At 41.6% G+C, this 27720-nt stretch overlaps 1 protein-coding gene across 1 annotated transcript; it reads right to left on the reverse strand.

Moving 5' to 3' along the window:
* LOC146991517 (inactive rhomboid protein 2-like) lies at positions 1–27371 on the reverse strand. The gene is made up of 19 exons (XM_085773856.1): positions 27215–27371; positions 21909–21981; positions 16491–16637; positions 13881–14032; positions 12227–12410; positions 11338–11556; positions 10761–10889; positions 9977–10086; positions 9427–9645; positions 9179–9290; positions 8699–8773; positions 8252–8413; positions 7464–7549; positions 7275–7338; positions 7049–7143; positions 6842–6917; positions 6648–6748; positions 5865–6018; positions 1–1483 (listed from the first exon to the last, which is right to left on the reverse strand). Exons 3-19 carry the CDS (start codon positions 16623–16625, stop codon positions 1052–1054), a joined length of 2505 nt encoding a protein of 834 aa, XP_085629982.1. The 5' UTR covers positions 16626–16637; positions 21909–21981; positions 27215–27371; the 3' UTR covers positions 1–1051.
* Between the last annotated feature and the right edge of the window lie 349 nt (positions 27372–27720).

A 27720-nucleotide genomic window follows, 5' to 3' on the forward strand; every position in this document is an offset into this window, starting at 1 on the left:
TTTGTTTTTTCTGACTAAACCAAGAAAAAGGTTCAGGCCCCACTGTGTTACTGGACGAACGTGGTCAAACTGAGCCAATGTGAGTAGAGCTTGAGTGGAGACTTCTTGTGGCAGTGACATAGAGAAAACGGAGTGATTATAAAGAACAACATGCATAATATACTGTATGCTTTGGTAGGTTAGGGTCAGATATGTGGTCATTCAGTAAGTTGAGCACAAAAGCTTAACAGGGCATCTTTATAAAACGGCATAGTCTGTTTAAGGCAACTAGTGGTTTTTTGATAGAAATCTTACCTTAGTTGACCATTGATGTTTTACTCTAAATACCCCAGCTGCACGGTTAATACTCAGAATATTGACATGCCAAGTGCATACGTACAAAAAACAAAGGTAAAAAACTGTTTTTACATTGAAAGGACTTCATGACTGTTAAAACGGAGAGGCAGCAGCACTGAGTGGCAGCTTTTGTAGTGTTAAACCCTGTGTTACTGAAAACAAGAATAACTAGTAAGAGGCATCTGATGTAGCTGTATTCACTGGGAGACAGGATGCTCGATGATCCACTATGGCCTCAGTCTTCCTTCATTTCAGCTGCTTGATCTGAACGGTGTTAAAGGGAAAGTGATTGTAGGCCAGAGAGGCCCATGTCTTCTTTCATTTGGCTTCTTGAGACTGATGAACAGTCTGTTCTGTAGAGCTTTTCCTTGGGTGCATCCAGCTCTGTGTTTTGACATCCTGAGTATCTTCTTGTCCACTGATACTGATCCTCTAACCCATTATCAAATTAACATGCCAGGTAGCGCCGGACTTGACAGAGGATTAAAAAGGTTAAGTTTTACAGAAGAAAGCAAATCTGCAGACTGATGAGAGGAGACTTGTCCAGCTCCCTTCACATGGACTTTAACCATGTCCTTTGAAGAGCGAATAAAAGACATGATTGCCTCGTTCTTAGAAAGGACGGCTGACCTGGAAACATTGACCTGGCTAGAAACTAGTGCATCAGCAGCACAGACACCGGTGGTCGTCCTAGACATCATCGGGAGCCTTGTGACTAGTGCACCACGTGGTTAATATCGTGGTCTATGTCGTACTTTTCGCAGAACTTGCTTGTGAAGGGCAGGCAGGTGAGATGCTCCAGCCAGTGCCAGTTGATGGGGTAAATATAAAACCAGACGATCAGGGAAGAGAACAGCCCAGTGTAGGCCAGCATGGAGACAAAGATGAGGATACGTTTTCGGTACATGTCAAAGGTCCCAAAGGTGACGTACGGCAGGAAGGCGAAGGACAGCAACAGGCCACTGAGGAAACCAAAGATGTGGGCGATGTTGTCGATCCACGGCAGCAGGCCACAAAGGAAGAGGAAGAGGACGATGCCCAGCAATTTGAAAAAAGCCTTCCTCGGCTTCTCCAGCATCTGCCAACCTTGAAACAGCTCAACAAACAGGCAAGCGAGGAGACCAAACTGAGACCCTGCTGGACCCACCTGAAGAGAAAAAGCAAACAAAACAAGGCAAATCACATATTACCGCATGATTCAATCTAAAAAGGATTTCATTCAACAAAGAAAGGACAAATGGTTTTAGTCTCGATAAGAAGTGGAAGAAGTTCTATATGCCCATTTATGAAGAAACACACTTTAAACTGTATTACATCATGTATGACTAAGCAATGGACACATGCATGACGCGCATCATCTCTGAGGTGTACTGGTGATAAAATGCATACATCCTGCTTACCGGTGACACAGAGCTTTTATATGACCTTTATGATCGTTGTCAGCTTTGTTGTTCATGTATATTCGCGTCTGATACCTGAACACCTGCTCCTTGACAGATAATAAAGGACTGTCCATGTAGGTTGCTCATATAGATTTGAGCTTTAATGTGTCACATGTGATTGTATTCCTCCAGACATCAATATTGTATTACATTTTTATATTACGTTATATTTAATTTATTCTCCAGTGGTACAGAGAAAAACAGAATAATATAAGTGATGTTGTAGATGAAACATTTGCATGATTTGTGTCTTGCCAAAAGTTTAACTGGGTGTTAGCCTGTTTCCACACATTTCCAATTTGTTTAGTTAAGTGAAAGTGACAAATTCAGTCAGATTATGAGGCAAACAAGATGGACTCATGTGTTGTAATTAAGACACAGAGAGATTTAACCCGATTACCAAATCTTGGCAGCAGGGTCATACTATCATTCTAGGTAACAATTCTTTAGGTTGACTCATGGGAAGCATCGCTAAGAGACTTCATCCTGCATTAACTCTTAATGAATGTGATGTGGGATAATAGTAAAAGCAGAAGTATCGCATTGATGACAGGTTTGGGAACATTTTGGACAGTCTGTCTTAGCGCCCATGTTAATCTTAACAAGGATGTTGCTCATGCTTACAGACAAAGACCTTATTGTACACACACTCTTTCAATTTTAGATTAGATTTAGTTTGTGCCCCGGGTCAGGCAGTAAAGGTGAGCAGATTAGAGTGACGTCAGGGCTGAGTTTGGAGGCTTGGCCTGGTCGCAGGCAGATGGCTAATCTCTGGAGACATTAAACTCCTACAAACAGAAGAGAGCATGGCACAGCACAGCACTCCACCCACATGCCCCAGACACGCAGGCCGACACGTTGCTAACACGCTTATCGTCACTCACCGTGTCTGTGAGTGGAAAAATAAAACTGAAGCAAGGGGCAGTGATTGAGAGGACGCCTATGCTAACCTAGCACAATAATGAAATGAAATTGTAATTGGTTAAAGAAGTTGATGAAATTAACTCAAGTGTTAGTTCAGGGTGTTTAGCTTTCCATTTTACCACTGCTACTTTTACTTCAGTGAATGTTTATCCAGTGAATGTTTATCCGCGACACTAGGGAGAACCAAAATTACATCAAACCAGCCAGGTATGCTGCAGCTGACACCTTGTGACACACCGACTGTCCTCACTAGGAAGTGACACGTGACCGCCATTGTTAAAGAGTAACGTTAAAGGTCCAGTGTGTAAAATGGGAGGAAAAACGTGACATGTGGCATTCAGATTCTAGATCGCAGCGTTCACTTGCACTCACCCCTCCCGTCGGCAAAGTGACAGTGGCCTCCCGAGGACAAAAAAACATGTTTACCATGACTGGGACGGCTAGGAGTATTTCGGGAGGATGGAGCCATGAGGTGGTGGTCTAAACCATTTTACAATATGTCTGCTGTTTCCTCCTTCTCCTTCTTTCTTTTTGACTTCTCCTTGATTGGTTTATTAATGAATGCAAAACTCTTGAAACGTGCTCTCTGGCTGGCTGGATTTTCCATTCGGTCTGCCGTACAAACATGGCGGCGCAAGATGGCAACACTTTCTAAAGCAAGACCCTTGCTAAATGTACAGTATATATAAAAGAAGAATTATAAGGTTACAAAAACCAAACAAATTTTATTCATAGCGATTATACACTTATACAAATATATTCACGGGACCTTTAAGGATCTAGGCTTGTATCACTAAGAAGTTGGTACCACTAAGAGTAATCAGAGATGTCTCCTGAGTCCTGTTCAAAAAACTTTTACTAGGGAAAAGTGAAAACTCTTCTCTGAAAGTGTGATGTAGCTAGATGGTGTTATACTTACAGTATATCCTATCAATGCAGTACATCTCATTTGGATCTTTACTGAAGATCCAACACTCTGCTCACAGCTAGGTAAATTATAAAATATAATTATTAGGAAGATATAACTATTTAAGACTTATATTAACACAAATATATCACTTACTTCTGCTTTAACTACCGCTATACTAAATTTAGGACATTATTTGAATAGAAAAACTAAACTAACTTAAATTAGTTTGTAGACTAGCAACAATGTTGTGGAGACACAACTTTATTATTATTATTCCAGTCAAAGCTCTTTGAGTCATTAATGCTCAAGCCTCAGGGTCTCCTTAACTCAACAGTTAAAGGATAATCTACTTAAACTGCCTGTTAAAGTGGCTTGACTGCCCTGTGTTGTGCCTTGCAGGTGCTTCCTCTGGTTTATTCCTGGTGTGTGAAGACCTGTGAGCCGGTCAGTGCTAAGGAGAGCTGGGCAGTGGGATTTCTGGATCGCACGTCAAGGTACGTCACACTGAGGGCTGCCTCATGTCACACCACACAAATATCAGATGAGAGCAATTAAGGTCAGCTTATGAGGAAGATGACAGATGTCTCGATGACATCAAGACAAGAAAACTGAATACATTTTATATACAACTTGTTTAAGAGGCTTAATATGAAGTAAAATCAAACATCTTTGTTTTCAAAATTAAAAAGGCACATTCAGGTGTGCCTGGATGAAACCTTTGTGTTCCTAAGCTGTTTAGACCAAAAGCCCCATCAGACAAGTTTAATCTTTGTAACAATTGTCTTTGTTTAAAAGAGAAAATGTAATCCAATTCAGTAAGTACTGCAGCAGAGGCCTTTGCTAACCTGCACAAGGGCATTAGGCTAATCTCTTAAAGGCAAAATTGGGCTTTACCGACACAATGAAAAAAAGTGCCATGCCAATAAAAAAGTAGGTAATCCAGACTGTGTTCTTTTCACTCACTGGGTAATTTGCACTGATCAACAGGTCGTTCTCTGTAGACATTACATTATGAATGATGGATGGAGCCTATTGTGTATTGTATTGGGTGTTAAAAACACGTGCAGACACTACTAAAGTAGTAGTTGGTGCTAGTATTAATAGTAATTGTAACTCAGCAGCAACCACACACACACACACACATACACTTTAACAACTTTCCATCAGCACAGGACAGGACATTACAGTGTGGAATAACTATGATAGCAATGTCCAAATAAAACATATGCTGTGTGAACAATGGGGTGTCTCAGCATAAATTAGCAAAAGGCTTTAAACTGACAAAATATTTTACCATGGAGACAGGTGCAAATTTCTGACTGTGTTTATTGGTTGATTGTGGCCAAAAATCAACACTGCCTGATGAGCAGTGCACTCAACGGCGCCTAGTTGGATGACACTGCTCTTTTCACAGGGGTGATTCAGCCACACTGCAGTGGTCTCATAATGTGCTGTCAGCTTGAGCTCAGTTACTCCAGTCAGTTGCACAGTAAATACCATGAGGTGTTTTCCTGTGCTCCTCTAAACCTCTCTAGATGTGGTCGTCAGGTCTGCACCAATAATCCCCAGCAGGAGAAACTCCCCTCCAGTAAGTGAGCTACTGTAAGCTAAGCTGAGCTAAGCCACTGAATGAGAACAACAGATAAATGAGCTGTAGCTGCAGTGAAAATATAAAAATGAGAAATGCAATTAAGATGTTTTCACTCTATCAGAACAGTATGACTTGAGTGATAAATGCTGTGTTGGTGGTATTTACAAGAGATGTACCTGCTAATAGATACAAAATTAATACAGAGGTGGTCGGTCAGAAGTAAAGTGGAAAAGGCAACAACAACAACAGCCTGGGAATTTGGTGAGGGTGGCAGCTCTGGGTCCTTAATTTACACAAGAAATATAACATCAATTTTCTTTTTCCACAGCTGAATACCCCAGACGCTGGACCAGCTCATAAATCAGCATGTATGACTGCGTGAGGGTGTGAGTGTGTGCTTATGTGCATGTGTCAAGTGTGAGTGTTTCAGTAATAGAAATAAACCAGCTTCCCTGGCAATTCTGACAAAGGTCACTGTAACACAATCATGCTGGAGACTAACACAAAAGCTCTACACACATCTGTAAGAAAAGCTATGTTGCCCTCAATATATATGGTCTATTGGGTTTATACATACGGATCATCTGGCTCACCTTTCTGTGCAAAAAGAAAGAAGAACTTGTCCACATGCACATGTCATGTGTTGACGTGAAGGGCTTACCTCAGCTCTGTAGGGCAGGAACAGGGCAGAGGCAAGGTTTCCGGTGATTCCACTTAGGAGGTAAATGATGGAGATGCGGACCCACCCTGCCAGCTTCTCCAGGTCTCTCAGTATGGTCATCTGGAACACCACTGACACCGCACAATGTAACAGCCTGCACACACACATACACACACACTAAAATGACATTTCTGTGCAGTCTGCTGGTATTTCTGCCAGGCATCATGTCAAATATAAATACATATTTGCAAACACATTTTTGCATGTTTGCAGTTTTCCAATAAGCACTCTTTGTCCATTTGTTTGCTCATTTTAAAGGCAGTCCTGAGGGATTTTCCATGTGCCTTGTATTAGCGCTAAGTATTACAGTTCTCATGTGAGTGAACAGTTCACAAGCATGGGTGCCTCAGTTAGAAATATTTCATTATGTTTGAATCCTGAAGGATGCCGTCAGCACATTTTATAATCCTTCAAACAATTTAGACAGCTAATTGACTCAACATAATCATTTCAATACTTTTCCATGGCTTATAAAGCATTCTCCAAGTGCTATTTAGAAGTTATTAAGTATTACTACAGCAGTGGCTACATCTATATTTGAATGGCTGAGTCAGCAGAAATGGCTCTGTTATGGCTAATATAATGGCAATATGAGTTTCAATGTGATGCAAACAAAGCAAACATATACAAGAAAATCAATCAATAACATTAATAGCCTCATCTAAATTTGAAAGAGAAGTTCAGTCTTTGTGTAAGGATGTTTGTGAGTGGTGCGGTGCGTACCCAGCATGGAGGAAGAGAGAGAGCCAGAGACGATAAAACTGATCTGGAACATCAGGGTTGAGGAAGGGCAACAACCCACACACGTCATCCAGACAGTGGACCTGCAAAAGTGCGGCACATGGGATCAGACATTTTCTAACATACAAACACACAGACATACAGTATAATATACAAAACATATGCACACATGCTACCTGTGAGCAGAGTGTGGCATCTTCATGGAAGTAACCGTGCATGAAAGTGCAGTACTCTCTGGTGGCGATCTCACATCTACAGGAGGACAAACAAAAAGCGTAACTATAATTTCCTCCGGATGATTTTCCAATTGTAGTAAATGAAAAGATAAAGATGACACCTGCAGGCCTTGAATCCAGTAAACAAACAGCAAAACTGTGTCTCACCTGCCCTTGGTTCCTATGCAGCATGGCCGTCCCTTGATATTACAGTCCATGTGTCTGTACCCCGTTTGGTTCCACTTCCTGGGATATGTACACACCTGGAGAAAGGCACGTAATGAGCAACAGCACAGACGCAGGATGATACGTGATGATACTTCACATTTTGAGAGGATCTGATAAAGAAGCGGATGCTGGTGTAGCAACTTAAGTAGCAGCAGTGTCTCCTCACCGGCCACTGGGTAATGTCATCTGGCCATGTATGGGGCTCGGCAGAGGCAGGCTCTTCACACACTCTGGTCGCAACATGCAACAAGGGAGGAAACGGGAAGGTTTGAAAAGATTTACTTGTTTTTATTGTTTCTTAGAAGTGTTCTGCATGTCATGCGGCACTGTAACTTCACACTGTACATATCCTCACCTGGGATCCTGGTGACAAACAGAACCAGAGGATCTGGGGATGTCCGCGTTCTCATTGTTCCATTTAATAAACGTGGCCAGCGTCTCCTGTTTGCACAATTACATTATAATCAGTTTCAGTAATTATTTTATAGGACCACATGGAATTAAAAGAAGTTTTAAAGGGATAGTTCAACATTTTGGCAAATTGGCCCATTGCTATAATCACTATAGTCATAGCAGTAGGTTTGTTACCATTAATTGTCGGTGCAAGCTGTTTTTAGAACGGCTGAGCAGAGCCACGAGCTGCTCAGAACTACGCTACGGAGGCTCATGGCATTTCTTAGTTTCACTCATCAAACTCCTCAAATACACAATCCAGCAACTCCAAAACGCTCTTGTGGACAAGTTGTGACTTTCACATTCACCACGGTATGAGATAATAATGGAACGTTATGGGACGGAGTCGTTTTCAAGGTAAATTCATGCAAAACGTAAATTGATGCATGTTCCTGTCGGGGGCAGTTTTTCAGCAAGCAGTCTCTGCATTTGCCTTGAAAACAACTCTGTCTCTGCTCCGCCGTTCTAAAAATAGCTTGCACCGACAATTAAAGGTAACGAACCTACTCCTAAGACTATAGGGATTATGGCATTGGGCCAATTTGCCAAAATGTTGAACTATCCCTCAAAGAAATGTTACTTGACAAGATATGATTGCAATTTCAACAAACAATTAAAAAAACAGACGCACTGTCTTTTACACTGATGAGCTAATGTAATAAGCATGAAAGTGCATGATAGACAACATACAGAGCAGCCGGTGCTGAGGGTCTGCACACATCCAGAGTTGTCATTCTGAACGCAGCATCCAGACTCTCTCTCCAGGTCTTTGGCCCTTTGGATCAGACTCACTATCTGTGAGTCCTGGCGGATGCAAGGTGAAAACTTGGCACCCAGGTGGATTAGGTCCTCCTATGGAGAGGTCGGAAATCAGTGTGAAAATACACACATTTGCAACCTAAACATGGGGGGAAAAATCTATTCTTTTTGGTGTACTGAACATGGCAGGAAGTAAAGTAAATAACAAAGTTAATGATACATCCATCATATTGTGAAAAAGTAGAGAAATGGTAACTGTTATTTATATGTGACAGTGAGCCGTTCACTTTAAGACAAACATCCAATGTGTGTCCAGCCAGGTGGGGAGTAAAAAGCATACAGCATGATAAAACATCTGAACTGAAACAAGGGACTCACTGAGCTGGGGCCAATCCAGAAGTTCTCCTGTTGGATATACTTGACACTCTCATAAATGCCTTTGTTCTTTAGCACCTGTAGAGGGCGACAGGGGGAGCGAGTTGGCAATGTAACTGCTGAGTGGACATAATCTGAATATTTAATCATTTGAGTGTTTTCTAAGTAAAGAATAATCCATAAAATAAATACTTTTTCTCTTTTAAATTCATCTTTTTGTTTTATGCAAAGTGTTTATTTAGAATGAAAAGAAATGTTTCATCACATTTCTAATATTTTACTTTCAACCTTGTATCGACTGAGCAGATACAAGTACACTGAAATAATATTTCTCTGTAGTTTGTACTTGTAGTTTCATTTTCAAAAGCCTTTACCAACAATTCTGACACTATAGAGTAAATACTGTAAAACACAAAAACTGAAGATGAAGATATTTATCAAGAAAAAGTGATTTTGTGAGGATAGACTCGGAGCATCACTCACCAGTTCAGACGTTGAATGTTGCGCGAACCCCACAGGGGCAAAACCATAAGTGCAACAGGCCAGCAATGTGATTACTATATGTACAAAGGTGATCCAGTAAGTGAAGTAGGGCCTGAAAAAAAACAAAAAACAAAATTCACTGTAAATCAGTCAAACGTCACCTTACAGGGGAAAATCGGTGATTTCAGTGGTTTGTTTCTCACTGACAAGTTTCATTTTTTGTCAGTTAGTATCTGTTCATTCCCCACCTGTGGCTGTGAAAGTCGTCCAGCTGCTTCTGCACGTTGCTGCTGAGGCTGCGTCTGTAGTGCCGGTTCAGCCACTTCCCCACAACGCCCATTCCGTACTGGCGCTTATGTTTGTCAAATGCAAAGTGCTTAACTTGGGAGGCGATACGACGGCCCCGACGAGGATGGATTTTTTCAGGCAATGCTGTTGGCGTCTTGGGCGTCCGAGACATGTCCTTACTGGAGTTAGGAGGATAACAGGTTGGTGGAAAGAGAAAAGAAAAAGAAGAAGGTGTGGTTTATTCCACAGATTTCAGTGACTTTCACTAACACCTGCCAGATGTAAAATCTCTGATGCTGTTGCAATTAAGAGTGTTGCTGAAAAAAAAACCCCTGCTATGTACTGTATATAGAACATAGCTTTTAGAGGGACACAAAGCTTGATTCAATTTCTGAGAACTGGGGTGCCTCGGTGGTTCACCTGGTAGTACATTACCACAAAGCTCAGTATCTTTCTGGAGAAAATGCTCTCCATCTTTAAAGCATTGTCCATGGTTGTGCATTTACTCACAGGCTTGGGAACTTCTGGTCAGGCTGTTCGCAGGGAGCGAAAGCTGCTGACATGGGAGGAGATTCAAACACATCATCAGCCATCGAGTACAGTTCATCATGGGCGTCGACCTAAACAGCAGAGGTCACAGAGGAAGAGGGAGTGCGACAAGAAAAAAGGGGAGAGCGTTAGTTAATTACCAGGCCGTGTTTATATGTTGAGTTCCTGTTTTGGTTGCGGCAGACATCAGTGAGAGAAAAACACAGAGCAGCTTCCAAGGAGTACATGTCAAAACATTGTTATTTTTCAATTATTTTCTAAATAAACATGCATGACCTCTCATTTCCAGTTTTTAATATTCAGATTTTACAGGCTTTCACACAGCCACTGATTAAGTGGTCACACCAAAGGTCAGGATGAAACAAAGAACTAAGACGAAGCCTAGAGAACGCGTTCAGACGCATGAAACTGAGAATTTTATGGCATGAGAACTGATCATGGTGGTTGCTAATTGGGGTGAAAGTAAGAGGTGAAGGTGTATGCCAAGTACAGATAGTGCAGCTGTTGTTCAGCATGTTGTAGATGATCAAAGACAAGGAAGGAAGGTAGGAGAGATAACAAGAAAAGAAAGTAGCTGAGAAAGAAATGAGGCTGATAAAAGACGTAGATAATAAGCACTGGTAGCGAAACGAAGTGTGGAGTGTTCCTGCTGACCTTAAAGAGGAAGGAAGTTAAGAAAAAGAAATTCCAACCAAAGTTGAGGCAGAGAGAAACGAAAAAGAAAATGAGCAAAGTGGATGCTGACCTTGCTGAAGAAGAGCGACTCAGACGTGTCCGCAGAGTCCACCGTGTCCTCATCCAGCCAGCTGGGCCTGGCAAAGCTCCTCCTGGGGAAACTGCGACCTGTCTGGGAGCCTGCCAAGCCACTACGACCCTGGACAACACACACAGACACACACACATACAATTTTCTAAATTGAGTGAAGTTGTGAACAAGTTATACACTGGAAATGAGTGTCTAATTGCGCCTGTTATGGTACCAAAAATATGACGGATCTGTGTGGCGTCTAAATGCTGTATATTTTAGACCCTGGAATGTGAAGTTAATCACATTCACTATGCTCAAGTTTTCTAAATTGGATTCCCATCCCACACCATGAAATCCTGTGAAATTCCACAAAAATCTGTTATCAGTTTTTAAGGGATATGATGGGAATTAGTAGCTGCTGGCTGCAGTGCAGAAAGAAATACTGACACACCCACCGTACAGAGAAAAATAACATGACTCAGAGCCTTTACAATTCTCTGGCCTTCCTGATCTGGCATGCATCCCAATACACACACACACACACACACATAGACTTTCTGGTACCCCCACACACCCTGATCAGGTTGGATGCAGCTCTAATGCTCATGCGGGCGACGGACTCCCTCTTGCGTCTGGGGAAGCGGCTGTACCCGGAGCGCTGGCTGGTGAAGGAGCTGAGTGAGGTAATCCCTGGGGTGATGGGAACTTGGGTGGCATGTGGCGTCCTGGGGGAGCGACTGTCCATCTCATCTGGGCAACGAAAGGCTCTTCCTCGCGCCAGGGGATCCACAATCTACCAAAAAGAGGAAAATAGACTCAACATGACATAAATGTTTGTGTTGCACCCTGGCATTAACACGAACTACAATGAACAGGAGAGAAAAAGTATTTCACTCAGCTGTGATCATCTTTAGGCCTTGCTTAGTTAACAATACTGAGAAATTTGTCGTCTGTGTCAGTGTGCAGTCTACAGTACAGTATGTATGTACAGTAAGAGGAAAAACAACCATCTGGACATTTTTATCGCTGGTCCTGTAGATCACAAGTACAGATGGAGGGAAGTTATGTAGAAGATGAAAAAACTAAATACTGGATGAGAGTAGACAGAGAGGAGTGCCATGATTCATGTGAGACTCTCTGTTTTATTAAAGCCAGACACATTTTTCTGTTTTCCTCCTCTCACCACTTCTTTTTGCTCCCATCCTTCCAGAGACATCTCTTAGTGTCATAACATAAAACAAAAAAGAGTTATTACTAGTTGGCTGGTGGTGAAATTGAGTAGAAATGGGAATTCTTGGTGGACAGACCTCATAACACAGAGTCTCCTGTGCTCATCTGTCTCTTTGCTTCCATGGTACAACATTTTAGTCTATTAACGCAATAGGAAAAAATCTCAATCCAGATGTGAATAAATGGGCGGATTAGGATGTCTGCTTGGAACCATGTGCCTCTGTTGACAGTACCTTGGGCAGCTTGTGAGCGGCAGGTGAGTCCGGGCCCTGGTCGAAGCTGGCTGCTGTGTCAGGCTCCCTGTACTGGGCCTTCAGCTTGCCGTATCTCTGGCTGCAGTGACGCAGGCTCTTCCTCTGCCATACCTGCTGCTTGGTCTCACAGTCTTCCCCCACGCCAAACCATTGGGCTGTATTCCTGGAAGTACGGAGAGAAGATAGTGACCTCAGTATCACGTAACAAGGCCAAGGCGGGCCGCCTGAGTGACTTTGGTCGCCGCCTTGATTAAAGCGTGTGTACATTCAGGGGGCCGCTCAGAAGTAGCGTCTTTTGCACGCATTACTATCAATGTGGACGTATCGGGTTGTGTTTCTCCTACTGTTTCACACGGAGCTTTGCCCCGTTTGAAAGGTGAAGGAAGCCTGTCTGTAGAATGTGTATTATAGAAGAGAAACACACATTTCAGGACTGAAGAGACGTGTCTTGTGATTTTTTAAGCCTCCTTTCATATTTACAGTAATAGTCGGGGTGGGGGGTGGGTTATAAAAAACAGGGTGTAAAAACGGTATAAAAACCATTTCAGAGTTCAGCTGAAGCAACTCTGCAATATACAGTCAATAGTAAATATTACTAAATATTGCATGAATGTTAATACTGTGCATCAAGCAGTACACCTACTGCAATTTTAATCTTGATGCTCAACTGAGAGACTCATGGGATATGTTGCTAAAGCTGACAATAATGGATCCTCTATTGATTAGAAGGACCCTGGAGAGGAAAACACTTTTAGTTGTGAAAAAAGTTGGGAATATCATCTGAACTGATCCCTCAGGGCAGGGGTCAGCAACCTTTAGCATTAAAAGAGCTGTTTGGGCCCTTTCCCCCTGCATTGTAGGGTCAGCTGCAGCATATTATCTTTCATTAATAAGGACAGTTTATATAATGTCTATTTCAGTATGCCGTCATTCCTTAATTTCCGTGGCGTAGAGCAGCCAACCATCAACCTGAATGTGAAACACCAAATACATCAGTTGAGGTCTCATTAAATTATTTCTTTCATCTGTTATGTAATGTGATTTCTGCCCCTGAACTTCATTGCACATCTTATCCACATCAGGGTTGTAAGACGTCGCTTTGATTTTCACGATTGCGAGCTCTCATCTATGAGGCACGAGCAATGTTTACGTTTTATGAAGTTCATGGTGAAAAAAACCCGACATGAGCATGACGCATATTTTGATCGACAAAAATATTAAAACAAGTTTTATTTTACTGTCACAAGAGCAGCTCAATCTCCAAGGAAATAACTATTACATCAAAAAAACACTAAATGGCCATTATTTATTCTTTTTTTTTTCCCCCAAAATGAGCTCGCCCTCTCTAAACCACGGGAGCCACAGCAGAGGGATGGAAGAGCCGCAGGTTGACGATCTCTGGGTGAATGACCTGCAGCGAAGAGTAAATGTGCTTCTTTTAAAATAACTTTGGTGCTTTGCTGGTTGCTGTTTTTTTTTCTTGGGTCATGACCGCACTGACCATTTGTTTATCCAATGTTGGTCTTCAATTTAAAAACTGTCAGACTTGCGTCCAACTACCAAACCTCAAATTATGGGCAACATGAGCACAATTAATCATTGATTATACCAATAACCAAACTTTCCATTTTACCTGCGAATGCTTTGAGAGAGTGATGTTTGTCTCCCCAACCTTGTCCTTCTGTCTCTGGACAAGCCGCCTCCATCACCGGCTCCACTCACGCTCTCCGACACAGAACCAGCTGCTTGAACACTCTCACTTTTTTTCAGAGATGGTCGCAGGGGCTGAAAGAGAGAAGGAGAAATAATATTTCAGTGTAGAAGTCTAATTGCTGTTACAGTAAAACAAAAAACAAAAAAACATGAATAGTGCCTACACACTGTGTAAAACTGAGTTTAATTGAATCAATGTTATATTTCCAATTGAACCACTATTAATCTATAAGACTGTCTATTGTGTGGCTGGGTTTACTATAAAGGGCCAGAATAACAACACTAAAAACGTTTGACACTGAGCTCCTCCTTCTGGATGTTGTTCAGTGTTTTTCGGTAATGTGAGATGAAGTGATTCCTATGAGACCATTACTTTAACCAACAGTTGCTGAGCCTAATGGTCTGGACAACTTATAACTGTGCACAATACTGGTTTAATGGTCAGTGCATAAAACTGTTGGATGCTGTGGGGTATGATCTATGCATGACATGCAGTGGCACATGCAGCTGTGACACACAGAAGTTCCTCCTCTACAGTAAATGTGGCAACTGACAATAATAGCACCTACTTTTTGGTGCATAATGTTTTAAACATAATGAAGTAAAGTTAATGTATAACGGTGAGGGCTCAGGTTTTGAATTGTGCATGTAGTTGTTTCAGAATAGCTACAGTGCATGATGAGGCAAACCTTGGCCAGATTTCATGGTTACTGCAGTCCCTGCTCAAAATGTGTCTGTCAGGGCCGACTGCTTGACCTGCATTAATCTGGAGAGCATCATCAAGTGACACAGCACTTCCTGAGCAAAACACCCTGCAGTGTGTGTGTCAACAGATAATCTTGCCTGTTACTGCTAGCCGCAAAAAATAGGAAATACAGAGATTACTTGATTAATAGTTGTAGTTTGTCTAGCCATGGAAATACTGGTGCAGGGTGAATGTGGGGCCTCTCTCTGCTTCTCTTCTTTTCTGTTTTGTAGCTACAGTTCATGCTTGAGTTCACACTACATTTGCATGTTTATTACACTAGTGGCAGTTTAGCTACAGTTTAACTGCAACCTCCTCAATTAAACTCTGTCTACCTGCTACTTTGTGAAGCTGAAACCATCGTTTGTGTTCTGAGTATGGGGCCCACAGGGGGAAAATGTATGGCCTTGTGCCCATTAACTGCAAGACAGCTGTCCAAAATGCCTCCCTGCCTGGGCAAATGGCACATTCAGAGTCACAGAGGAATGCCACGCTACCACATTACATGAGTGAAGCTGTTTGAACTTAAAATAAAGCGCTGCTTTATTTTCTTTCCCTTCCTCTGAATATGCTTAGTCAAATGATTAGGAGGCATGACAGCTCCTTCCACAGAATCAGCCCATCAATCAAAATGAACTTAAGTGAACTGCTACAAGAATGTTAGGCAATATCAAAAGCCGTTTTTCAAGCAGTTTCAAATAAAACTTAAGTTCCTGTAAAAGCAACCCTCAGTTTCCTTAACATACGTATCGAGTCTATCTCAAGCTAATTGAGCTCTTAATTGATCAAAATGGCAGTTCTGAAAAACACCTAACTAGCTGTGTTTTCTAGGGCGGTTGCAAAAGTGAAGTGAAGTTTATGAGTTCCAATCATCCAGTCATGTTTACACCTACGATACGGTGTATGATATGAAGTACTTTATTAATCCCCATAGGGAAATTCATTCAATTGCATTTGTAACTGCTCAGGCTGAGCTTAATGCCCTGGTTAGATGGCATGCAAGTGATATTGGAGCTGTCTGTGAAAAGAGGAGGCAGCAACACCACACTACCTGTTGTATTGGCCTCAAGCTGGGCAGAACGTAGCACTATGGAAACTTTAATGTCAGAGAGGAGCAGTACGTCGGCTGTGTGGTACCACTTCTTTTAAAACTAACCTAATACTAACTACAACCTGAGTGCCTACAGTGACTACGACCAATCATGGATAAATACACTGGATCAGAGGTACAGCGTGCCCTCCCGCATATACTTTAGCCCAGGCGCTACACCAGAGCTTTGTGGAAAAAAAAGAGCCAGACACGTAACTTTGTTGGTCTTGTATAATAAATAAATGAGGAGAGTTAGTCTGGGACACTCCCATTCGTAAGCTGCACATTAAATCAAGATAAGGAGCCTGTCGGAGCTGAAAACAGCAGAGTTTTTCTCTGCTACAGCCGACATCAAGCCGTGCAGCAGAGACCTGTCACAGTCTCACGGTGCATTTCTTTCACATCGACGTCAAGGCTCTCTGTCCTCAGACCGTCTACGTCCCAGACGATTACACAGGGGAGAACATGTAGCTAGCTCATGTGATTTGTTACTCAGTTTTATATTACCGTAGTGTTTACATCAGGCTCATCTGTTAGCGCTTTGTTATGTTGTCATGATAGTTATTACATGTTCATTAACGAACCTGTAAGTTTAACAAATTAACAAATAACAGTTATATATTCCTCTATTTTACGTCGTTATTTACACATGTTGATAGAGCATTAAACTCACCTAGTCAGCTTGGTCAGCTTACCTTTTTTGCAGGGTCGTGAGACATCTCTTCAGGTGGAGGGATGGCTATTACAAGGCTGGGCGGCTTCTTACTCTTTAGACGGCTATCCGATGGACCTCTGTTTGGAGAAGGCTCATTCCCCTCCTGCGATGACATCCTGTCAAAGTGCTGGAGACAAGAAAAGCATTAACATCACAGGAACGTTTATGTCACTGATTTTATATAGCTATCATACTTATGTAAAGAGAAAGAGCCCTCTTATGATCACAACTAATTCAATATCAATCTTTAGTTTGGGAGATTCATGTCTGAAATGAAGATAGTCCCAATAATCTAAATTCAAAATAATGAAAAATAATTAAGTTATAAGACAGAATATAAAATCAGAATGCAGACTCTTATTATAAAAATGAACAAACTCAATATTTAATTCAATAGTTACAGCCTATCTCTTGTTATGTAGGATAAGTAAAAATATAACAGCCATTCTTTTCAAAGAAAAACGCTCTGGGAACTTACAATAAACATGTTATGGCAAGTCTCTTGTGGGGCATTTGTGGACCAACCCATTTACTTTATAGCCTCAATTTCTCGAAAAGGAAACTATTACAGTCTATGCAAACAAACAGTTTGAGAGCTGGCTCTCTTCCAGTTCAATCTGCTGAAACAAACATCGTTGCCAACTCCCCTTGCTTTTTGATTGCCTTGATTGGCAATATCTTAAGTGATCCTTAAAACGATCTGCATTCATTTCTAGCAGATGAGAAACGGTGTTATATAAAGGGGAGCAAACTTGTCTTTCCACACAGCGCTTAGGTAATTGACTCAAACTAATGTAATTACTACATAAAAGGAAAAGGGGGGAGGAGAAGTCGATGTTGCTTCATTTTGCACAGTGAGTACGTGCCTAAGATATAAACACCCAAACAGACAAACACAGAATAATATTTATAGTATATAATAATATCTCTGATAATTAGGATTCATATTGCCTGTGAAAATATACAGGTTTCAACCCAGAGACCTCGAGTGTACACACATGCATGTGTGTACTACTGCATGTGTGATTTTATATTGTGACATTTCATCAGGGTGTAGCACTTCTTTTTTACTCAGTAAACCATTCATTGACTAAATAAACAGATGGATATATACCTTCAGCTTATCCAGTGACTTTAACACATAATTCATCAAAATACTTAATCACATTGATGAAAAAAATATGATGATAAATGCAGTCTTGACTCATTACTGAACTGCCCAGAGAGATATATTAAAGGGGAAATCTTGGCATTAAAAGCAATACTTTTGGCGCGTCGTTTAGCTCCGTTGGTAGAGCAGGCGCCCCATGTGCAGAGGCCAGTCCTCGCCGCCTTCAGCCCCGTATCGAATCCCGACTTGGGCGGCCCTTTGCTGCATGTCATTCCCACTCTCTCTGCCTCCCCATTTCCTGTCTCTGTCTACTACTATAGGCTACTATTGATTAAAGGCAAAGCCCCCCCCCCCCCAAAAAAAACAAAAACAAAAAAACTTTAAAAGCAATACTTTCAGCATACATTATTGAAAACAGCCGACACTACAATAATTCAATAATTCAGGGAACTGGTTTGCCAACTAAAACTCAGACATCGATACAGCAGAACCTAATGTAAACACTTGAAACACTAATGAAAAAGCAACTGATACACCAGCTGTTAAGCTGTTGGGAGTGACACCGATGACATCACATGACAGGGGTCAATTGGGCTCTCCAATAATCATGTATCCTCGAGGTGCTAATCCCTTTCCTCTGCTGTATGAATTTAAAACAACCGTGCACGTCCTTTTGTTAAAAACCTGATCTGAACACATGGTGATGTGGTGGTTGAGGATTGTTCTTACATCTGTATTTAATAAAAGTTGTTCCCGAGTGAGATCATCACATAATCATCATGTCTACAATACAAATACACCTAAACAATACTCAGTTCCACTGGAATGATGATCATGAAACAATCTTCATCTCCAAACAACACATCACATACGATCTGAATCTGTGCACATACTTTGACCCACACAGACAACACACAAGTTATATCCTAGTCCAGTCGATGCAAAAACTCATTACCTGTCTCTTTGTCTGCTTAGGGACAGAATAATATTGCCAAACTTAATTATCTCTGTCTGCCGCTCTTTACCAAATCATAGTCAACAGCGGCGCAACAACCGAGTCTATTCCTGGAACTCAGAGCGTCTCGCAGCATTGCAGTATTTCCAGAAGACCCAAAAGGCATTGCAGTCATAAACCTATAGTGTCACACTCCTTGGCCAACACATCCATTATGTCATTACGGTCTTGAAAGCCTTGAAGTTGTCCCAGAGTTGTGGTTTTAAACAAAATCAATGCGAGACCCTGAGTGTCTGCAGCAGGAATGGCAGCAGCAGAGAAATCTGACACCGCCTCAGTCAATAGCCTAGTTTCCACTACAGAGCCAACACACAGTAACACAGGGCTTTACAATTAGGCTGCGTCACTTACTTTCCCTCACGCCCCAAAACAGCGTTTCTATACTACCTTTGTGCTAGTAGAGGCGCAACTTTCACTTTGGACTCACTGTGTTTTCAATTAGGTATGTTAAATATTTAATGTTTGGGCATAAAGCCTGATTCGGTCCTCGTGGGACAGAGAGGAGGCTACTGGCAATCTAACCTGTGGTTTAGTGGTGCAGTGGGTAGGGGCTGGAACTCATCCACTTAGATAATGAAATAGCAAGGAATTTGGCTAATGGACAGAGCGCTCAAGTGGCAAAGAGACTGCTGCTGACCGCATCTATCGGTGCAGACAGGCAGTTGTTAGCATCTACATGGGAAAACTGATGGGGATGGACTGCAGACTGCAGATCGTGTTCATCGGAGGGAAGATAACAGGGGCATATACTGAACTACAAGCCTATGTGAGACCTTAACCAGGGAAACTGAAGCTTTTTAACATTTTAGCAGTACATAGAAATATATTATAAATACATCATACTTTATACACCTACACCAAGTACAATTGAAAGGGTCATGATATAGAGCTTGGGTGTCAAACTACAGATTCCAGGGTCCAGATCCTCAACATGCTTTACTCATTCAATTATGTATTTATTGAGTAACAGTAAGAAATAGTATGCTAGGTATCAGAGTGACGATGACTGATGGTTCAGCATCAAAGTCTTTGTAGTTGAAATTCATTGTTTTGTGGCACCACTGTACTGTAGGTAAGACAATTTTTCTGTTGGGTTCATATTTAGTATACGGTAGTTCATTAATATGTGATCAATGACAGGTTACAATGGTCCATTTTAAGCAGCAAGCCCACGACAGCCTACTGATCGCACCAACAAAAAGCTCAGTTGTTGAATCCACGTCCATGTTTTTCCTCTGCTACAGTATGTCAGAGAGCAGGAGTACCACAGGGGCATGTTTGCTGCATAAACATTGAAGCTAACCATTAACCATTTGTGCACTCAGACGTATATATACGTATAGTGTGTAGCTCATGTGAAATTTTACATTCAAATTTAACAAATTTTGGATAAATTACACACAGCAGAATATGTAGAGCTTCAGTTGTGTTTCTATAACCGTGGGTGGAATGACAAGAAATGAAAAGACAATGAAAAGCCAAAATAAACTCTTTGGCATATGAAGAAAAAAAGACGATTAAATAATCTTAAAACTCAGATATCGGGGGGAGGGTGGGGGCAACATGTGGACTTACTCACTGTGGTCTCAGATACCAGAGTCACATGTCAGAGCAACGAAGAGGCATGTCATCATCCATAGCTAATGTCATCACATGACATGGAACAAGTGCCCCCGCATATCTATGCCTCACTGTGGTCTATTAATTCACTGGTTCATCTAAACAGGTCCTTACTTGACTGTCCTCTTTGTGTGTGTGTGTGTGTGTGTGTGTGTGTGTGTGTGTGTGTGTGTGTGTGTGTGTGTGTGTGTGTGTGTGTGTGTGTGTGTGTGTGTGTGTGTGTGTGTGTGTGTCCTCCACCCCCTCGTGTTTAGGGATACCACATACTCCTCTGAGAGTGTGTCACCATGGTAGTCTCTTCCCACAGGGGAAACCTGCCCTGAGAATGTGCCAGTTTGTTTGTGTGTATTCCCATTTCTGTGATGTTCAAGACAGTGTTGTCTTTGTTAAGCCCGACAGGCTGGACTTTGCTCATTAACTCAGAAATTTGTATTTTTATAAATCATATTCATAATCACTTATGATTGTGAACACGTGTTGAATGTAAAAATAGCATAAACAATAATTATACAATAGGTTTTCTTGGATTACACTGTTAATATCATGAGGCCTTTAGGAGATACTGTTTCATACCCGTTGGTATATCACATGTCTCAAAAAACTGAGACATCACCTACTTCAAAATCAGCCCGACTCCTATGTATTTTTGGCGTTCTTCTCACATCTGAGGCAGAGGAACAGTTGAGAAACTGCATTATGCGCCTCCACATCAGTAAAAAGGATGCTGTTGCTGCTTACTGTGTGGTGAGAAGTGTGATCTGTTTGAGTGCCAGGCTGAAGCTCAGTCTTTCTACTTTTCCATTTTAAGCATTTAAGAGACTTGCCAGAGGAACTTGTACTAGCTCAATAAGCTTCGAATCTACTTGAGAGGTAGAGGTAGAGGAGGAAGTAACAGATATTAACAACTGCAAGTGTAGCCCTTGTCACTGACCAGAGAATACTTATACAAATGAGAAGGGTTGTGAAGAGGATGAAAAAGTGTTTGTTTGTGTTGTGAGGTGGGGTTGTGAACTTGTGAATTATGTGGGAATTTCTCATTATATCTTACAGAGTAGTTCAAGCATTTGATTCAGTTATGATATTGCATACATTTTTATACAGACATGCAACTGTGTGTGAAACATGTACTGTCTGCACATTTGAAAATCACTCCAACAACCGTTCCTTCAGTTTGCAGATCAGGAGTTTTCTTCTAATTTTGTCCAACTCTTTTGCTTTGATTACTTTAGCTTTTAAGATCAAACATTACAACAAGAGATTAGGCTACAATACAACGAGACACTAACACCCTTGGGTTAGGCTGTGATCATAAAGTGTCACATGGTGGTGTTCCTGACACTGGCCTCACGCCAGTGTCACAAAGTGTGTGTAAAGCAATCCTGAGCACTAGACAAGATTACACAACATCCTTTCTTTGTCAAGACACTTGGAGGCCTATTCACATTTTATTCAACTACAGTATTCATAATAAGCATAATTGACCTCAAGATGACAGGGTCCTGTACACCGGTACAGTCCAACACTAAAACACTGAGTCATTCTATGATGACAGTATTGAAGTGTGTCAACTGTACAGCAGAAATAGCAGTTGTTACAGACAGCTGTTTTTGGCTTTATTCTGAAACTCTTGGGAGGTTAAATGAGGAACTGACCTTCTGATAAATGCCTCATCACTTCTTCTTCTTAACATCCACCAATGTCTACGTAGATCTTCCCTCGTAGATTCTGACGGGACATACACAAAAACACGTAACTGTTAGTTTACCAGAGCGTTCATTTCAACAAAAATACCATTTAACAGCCTTTTAAATGAGATGAGTGCTCTTCAGGTTAACCAACACATGTTTCTTAACTTTTGCAATACAGAACAATTGCAATTGGCAACACCATAGCACATTTTCACATGGACACATCAATTGGAAAATCCGTTACATTTGACTTCATACATGCAGTTACTGAGAGGAAGTGAGACTAAATCTATAAAGACATCAGAGACTCAAGTAGTGAAGGATGAACAATGGCGGAAATTATCATTGTTTCTTTAGTACTGTATGAGTAATGACAGCGTTGATGTAATGATGATGCTTACACAGACTTTATGTTTCACACAGTCAGTAAGTGTGTGGACCACTACCGAAGTGTCAGTTTGTACGTGGGACTTGCCCACTGTAGCAGCGTTTACTGGAACAGTACAAAGAGAGACTGTCAGTCTACAGTGGCAGTCAAAACCTAAGGCCTAACACTTTAGCACTTTGGTTAGACATCTAGTATTGTTTCACTCCAGCAACTTTAATTCAGTCAAATAAAAAAAAACATATACAAAATCCAAAGGTTACAAAAAATGTACAGCCACCTAACTTCCTTGACTGCTTGACGCTTACAAAATATCTGTCTTTTGACCAAAATGGCATTTGACTGAATGGCATTCTTTGTCTGCAAGGGATGATTTAAGAATATTGTGGTAACACCCCCAGCATGCCCAGACTTATTAGACTACTGTCATGTCAAGGCTGAGGCTGAATGATCACTGATGACTCATTGACACCTATTTTCGCCCCATTCTCACTTTCATCTTCAGTTTATGGTTTCCATGGTTTATGACAGCAGCACGCTGCAGTAACTTTAGCATCGCGCTCTGTTGATGTCTGTTTGTAATGCCTCCTCTGACTGAGAGTGGCTCTGGAACAAGAGTAATGCAGGGAACCAGGATAGGACAATTGCTGTAACACAAAGTTAAGTTGTGTTTTTTTGATTAGCAATGTAAAGTGGAATTTCTCTGTGACAGCACTGCAGTAAAACTACTCAACTATGAATCTTACGTTTGACCACTGGCCAGGACACCATGAGAGTGGATATTCATTGTCTTTATTCTTGTACCCTCCTCCTGGCCACATCGCCTACACACTACTGTTAAAAATTCCCCCCAGTCCCTCTATTTGGAAAACTGAGAGACTGAGACTCAGGCTCACACTACAAAACAGCAAGCCAATGTGGTTGCAGAAATTATACAGGAGTTAAGTGCTTACGAAAAGCTAAATGTCTTTCCCATCTCTACGTTTGATAAACACCGTTTTCCTGAAGGGATCTATCCATCTCGACTAACAGTGCTTTTGTTCCTGTCCTGTGCTGTAACTGGAAGACCAGAAAGGAGCGTGACAAAGCCTTACAATACACAGGCCGGCAGCCAACTCAAGGCAGACCGCCTTGAGAATGAAGGAGTGTGTTGCTTTAACAAGGCCTTTTTATGGCAGTCCGCCTTTATGGTAGAATTGAAATAACATCCCAGAGATAACCTTCACACATGTTTTAAAAAAGGCGGACTGGTTTGATCCGCCTGCACAGTTGCTATGCGTTTAGTGTGCGAACTGATCATAATTATGACAGCAGGACCTTAATCAGCTGAATGTTAGTAAACGTGTAGGAGAGTGTGAGTTTCAGTGGTGTGTGTCTGTGTGTTCGTACGCTTCTGAATAGTCAGAGAAACAAACGAAACTGCCCACTCATTCCTCACTTCCAGCCACAATTTCTCATGTTGATGACTCTCTGGCCCAAATTATGGTTCTTTACATATCACACTGCCTTTCTTTAGCCTTTTCATAATAGCAGTTTGGTGCCTCACACAAATCAATAGTTCCTTCTCAAAGTCCTTCGAAGACAATGATTCAGATTTGTTTGAAGAGGACCTTGGCTTCAAACCAATCATTCCTGAAACAGTTTAAAACGTTCTTGCACCATTTTCCAAGAGCCAGCATGCCCAAACCCGCAAGACAGTGAGCCTCTACTGCAAATACCTCAGCAAGAGTATTGCGCTTGGTCCTGGTCCAAGAGTTCCTCACAATCTACTAATGTTCATACAGTGAGTGCACACGTTGTGTTTTTCTCTCCGTCATTGGTGCAACAAGTGCATGCAGACATGCGTGGAAATGTGTCACCCAAAACGGCTAACTCCTGAGGGTTTTGTCAGAGAGGTTCTTCTTGTCAAGAAGCCCAGCGTAACTATTAAAACTGAGATAGACAAAGTAGCATACTGTACTGTCACAAAAAAAAAAAAAAACTGCAGTGCCAGACTCAAGTAGAGACAATTTGTCCCCTCCGGGATCTGGCAGGAAACACAAGAAAAAGCGTTTTCAATACCACAATGTTAACTAGTCTATCTTTGTATCTTGGAAGTTCTACAGCCAAAAAGCCTTTAAAGGATTATGACTCTGTGGGTTTCAAAACATTTCCGGAGTGACCCAATATTTTTTAGATAATGTGTCATGCACTGTGGAACGAAGGCTGGCATGGGAGCGCAGAGAAAAAAATTCCAGCAGCCCAGCCAGCGGCTTGATACTCCTGTTGAAGTGGGCTGTTCATATAAAAGAAAAAGGGCACTGTACTTTCTGGGCGTGTTCACGGCTCAAAACAGATAAGATCATGGAAGGAAAGCTCTGAAGGGAAGTGATGAGCGATTTGATGGTGACAATGTGACGGACTGGAAGACACAGAATGCAAGGGAATAATAAGCGTGGGGTTTCCAAATTTCTAATTAAAAGGAAAGGGGGGATGGGTTGCATGGTGGTCGAGTAGCTAGAGCTGTACAAAGCAGTGATTGCCAGTTCGAATCCCTAACGAGACGACCGTTCCCCCAGTCTCTCTCCCTGCTCCCCAGTCCCTCACAGTGTCCTGCCTCATAAAGGCAAAACATGCCCAGAGAACAGCAAAAGTAGTTGTACGTCATGCAGCTCCATGAAATAACACTAAAACCTCCGTGCAGATACACACCCTGTTATTGCATCCTAACGTCTACAGAAGAGGCAACAATCAATCTATTAAAACCATTTCACAGTTTCAGGGGGACTGCCAGGAAATCAATTAAGGGCCCTGAAAATCAACAGACCCCATCTGGCAACCTCTAGAGAAATCTGCTAAATTTGTTCAAAACCAGATTTAACAGCAAACAAAACCTTATTTTTGGAAACATGAACATCAAGAACAGGATGCACAAATATGTGCCTTGTCAATAAAGACAGAGCCTCCTCTCTGATTTTGATCAAGTGTTATGCTTATGGCTGAAATCGTGTTTTCTTATAGTTACAGACTGTAAACTTTCTGATTTTTGCAGGATCTTAGTCTGACAGGTGTACAGCTGGTGAACAACATGCGAGTTCAACCATGAAAATGTAGCGACTGGGTGACATGACTGCATTTTGTTTAACGTACTGTACAACTTTCAGTGATGTTCCTCTTTTTTCTGGTGTTTCTTCACAGTTGCTGAACATCAGTATGATGCGACTGCAATGGAAAACACCACTAAAAAACACCCCATTACTCGCTGCTTCGGTGCTTCCTCTTGTTTGTTACAGGTTATATTTAGGACTGGTTCAAGTAAATGGGTAGTCTGATTGATTTGATTTGTTTTGTTTTGATATTTTGAAAAGATAACATTAAAAAAATGTTAACAATGTGAGTATTTCTTACTGTATTGTGCAAAGTGAACGGCAAACTGCATTTCTGAAATACTTAGAGATAAATAGAAACGAAAATACACTATAAAAAGATCACTATGAACAAGAGTTCATAGACTTATTATGATTATTAAACATGACTCTTGCTTGTTAAGACAAGTTTTCTGGTATGGCAACTTCCTTTAAATTACTTTTCAAATTGAAACTGATCTGTGTTTGAGTTATCTCAAGTAGGCCTAGTGGTTGTATTCAATGGCTGCGTGTGACAAGCACCTTCCCATGAACAAGTGAGTCAACATCAACAGAAACTCCCTCTCCACTTATTCTAAAAATAAACAAACAAGAAGAAATCAGGGGGATAAGCATGACTTCATGTTTTTACAATCTTACCTTGAGTATCAACAAATATGGTAGAATAAAGACTGCTATGATGTTGTGATAGGCTATGTGATGGAATAAGTGTAAGTACAGTAAGCTAAGTGAACAACTGACCTGAACTCCCTGCAGAGTAGCTACTGTTTATCAACTACAGCCCATCATTCAGTACATCTGTAATAACTGGTGACAGGAGATAAACTATGCCACACACTGGCCCAGAATTTGATCCTGTTTTCACTGTTTAGAAATCATCTGACAATAAAATTCTTCTGACAGGTATGTGAAAACACGTGTTTTTCCATTTTCAGTCCCACTGCTGCACATGCCTCTGCTTCAGCCCAAAGTGAAACATCTGATATGGTTTTATCCTCAACAGACCCGTATGAGAACTGCTGCTAAACAAAACCAGATACAAGATTGTGAACTTTCACAGGGAGGTGGAAAGAGAGAGCAAAGACGCAAACGTTACTCCTATATAATTGCATTGTTTACATTAAGCAGCAGTAGGCTAGTTCAGTGGCTCAGTGGACTGTATGTCTATTTTTGGCAACCACCGAAAAACGATGTGTTTTAAAGATAAGCGACAGTGAAACCTAAACTTCTTCCTATAGTGCCGTGCATAGCTCTGCTGTAAACGTCACTTTCAGTAATGTCCATTAAATCCTCATTAAACTGGGGTTTAGCGCGGCGTTTGAACACACCCTCCTCCATACTCTGAAAAACACATGGGTAGGGTGAAGCAGCAGACCAGAAGGACGGCACATGGTACCCATAATTCCCTTAAAAGGGACAACAGAAAGGAGGAATATGATATGCATTATGGTCTTGGCACGGTCCCGGTAACAAAGGGGCTTGCCGGGACACGCTCGCGCTCCGCGGCTCGGCTGACGTCAGGAGAAACCGTCGGTTATGAGCTTTTTGCCACCAACAGTGTTAATGTGTCCGCCTTTACAAAAGCTAACACGGTCCACAGATAATAACACACTCCCTCTGTCACACAACTTACACACGGTCGTCTTTTATATCTTCAAACTAGATAATTAGCATGGCTCCAAACACAAGTCAACTTCTAGCGGTGCACAAAGAACAACCGTGGGGTCTTTAAAATTAAATAAAAGTCTCGTTTCACTCACCTCCGAGAAGAAACAAGTGGTTTATTATTCATTCGCAGCGGGTGTATGTCCGAAACCCTGCGGTACTGCGGGCTACTTGTCGTCCACCAGCGGCGTCTACTACTTCCCTCTTTCTCTCTTCCAACATCCTTGACTGGCTGCGGCTCGGCGGAGGAGCAGGGGCGGAGCTACGGGCTGTCGTATCCGCGGAGGGAAGAGCCAGGCCCGGCCAGCCCCTCCGACAGCAACTGCAAGGCTGCCTGGTAAAAATAGCTCAAATATTATTGAGCCGTGCTTTATTGGAAATGTAGATGAGCTGAAATTATGTAGTTATTTATTTTTACATACTGTGTTTGCGAGTGTATTTAGTGAAATGTATGTATCATCCCACACCACTTTCTTAAGAAAAATAAAGCAAAAAAAAAAAAAAGTCAGTGTTGGCTCCCATAGAGCTCATAGTTTGGCAGCTACTGTGAAATCATATGAAAAAATGTAGGCCTACAAATTTCAACAAATATTCCGATAAA

This window comes from Trachurus japonicus, chromosome 1 (assembly GCF_045865225.1).
Source record: "Trachurus japonicus isolate A0001 chromosome 1, Traja_1.0".
Taxonomy (NCBI): domain Eukaryota; kingdom Metazoa; phylum Chordata; class Actinopteri; order Carangiformes; family Carangidae; genus Trachurus; species Trachurus japonicus.

Bases quoted from the DNA above. Each gene is read 5' to 3' on its own strand.
- LOC146991517 (XM_085773856.1), bottom strand. From the start codon at position 16,625: ATGTCATCGCAGGAGGGGAATGAGCCTTCTCCAAACAGAGGTCCATCG. The intron at 10,087-10,760 runs GTCAGCATCCAC...TCTGCTGTTTAG, and splicing joins AGTCGCTCTTCTTCAGCAAG to GTCGACGCCCATGATGAACT. The intron at 6,019-6,647 runs GTACGCACCGCA...GTGTGTGTGCAG, and splicing joins TCTCTCTTCCTCCATGCTGG to GCTGTTACATTGTGCGGTGT.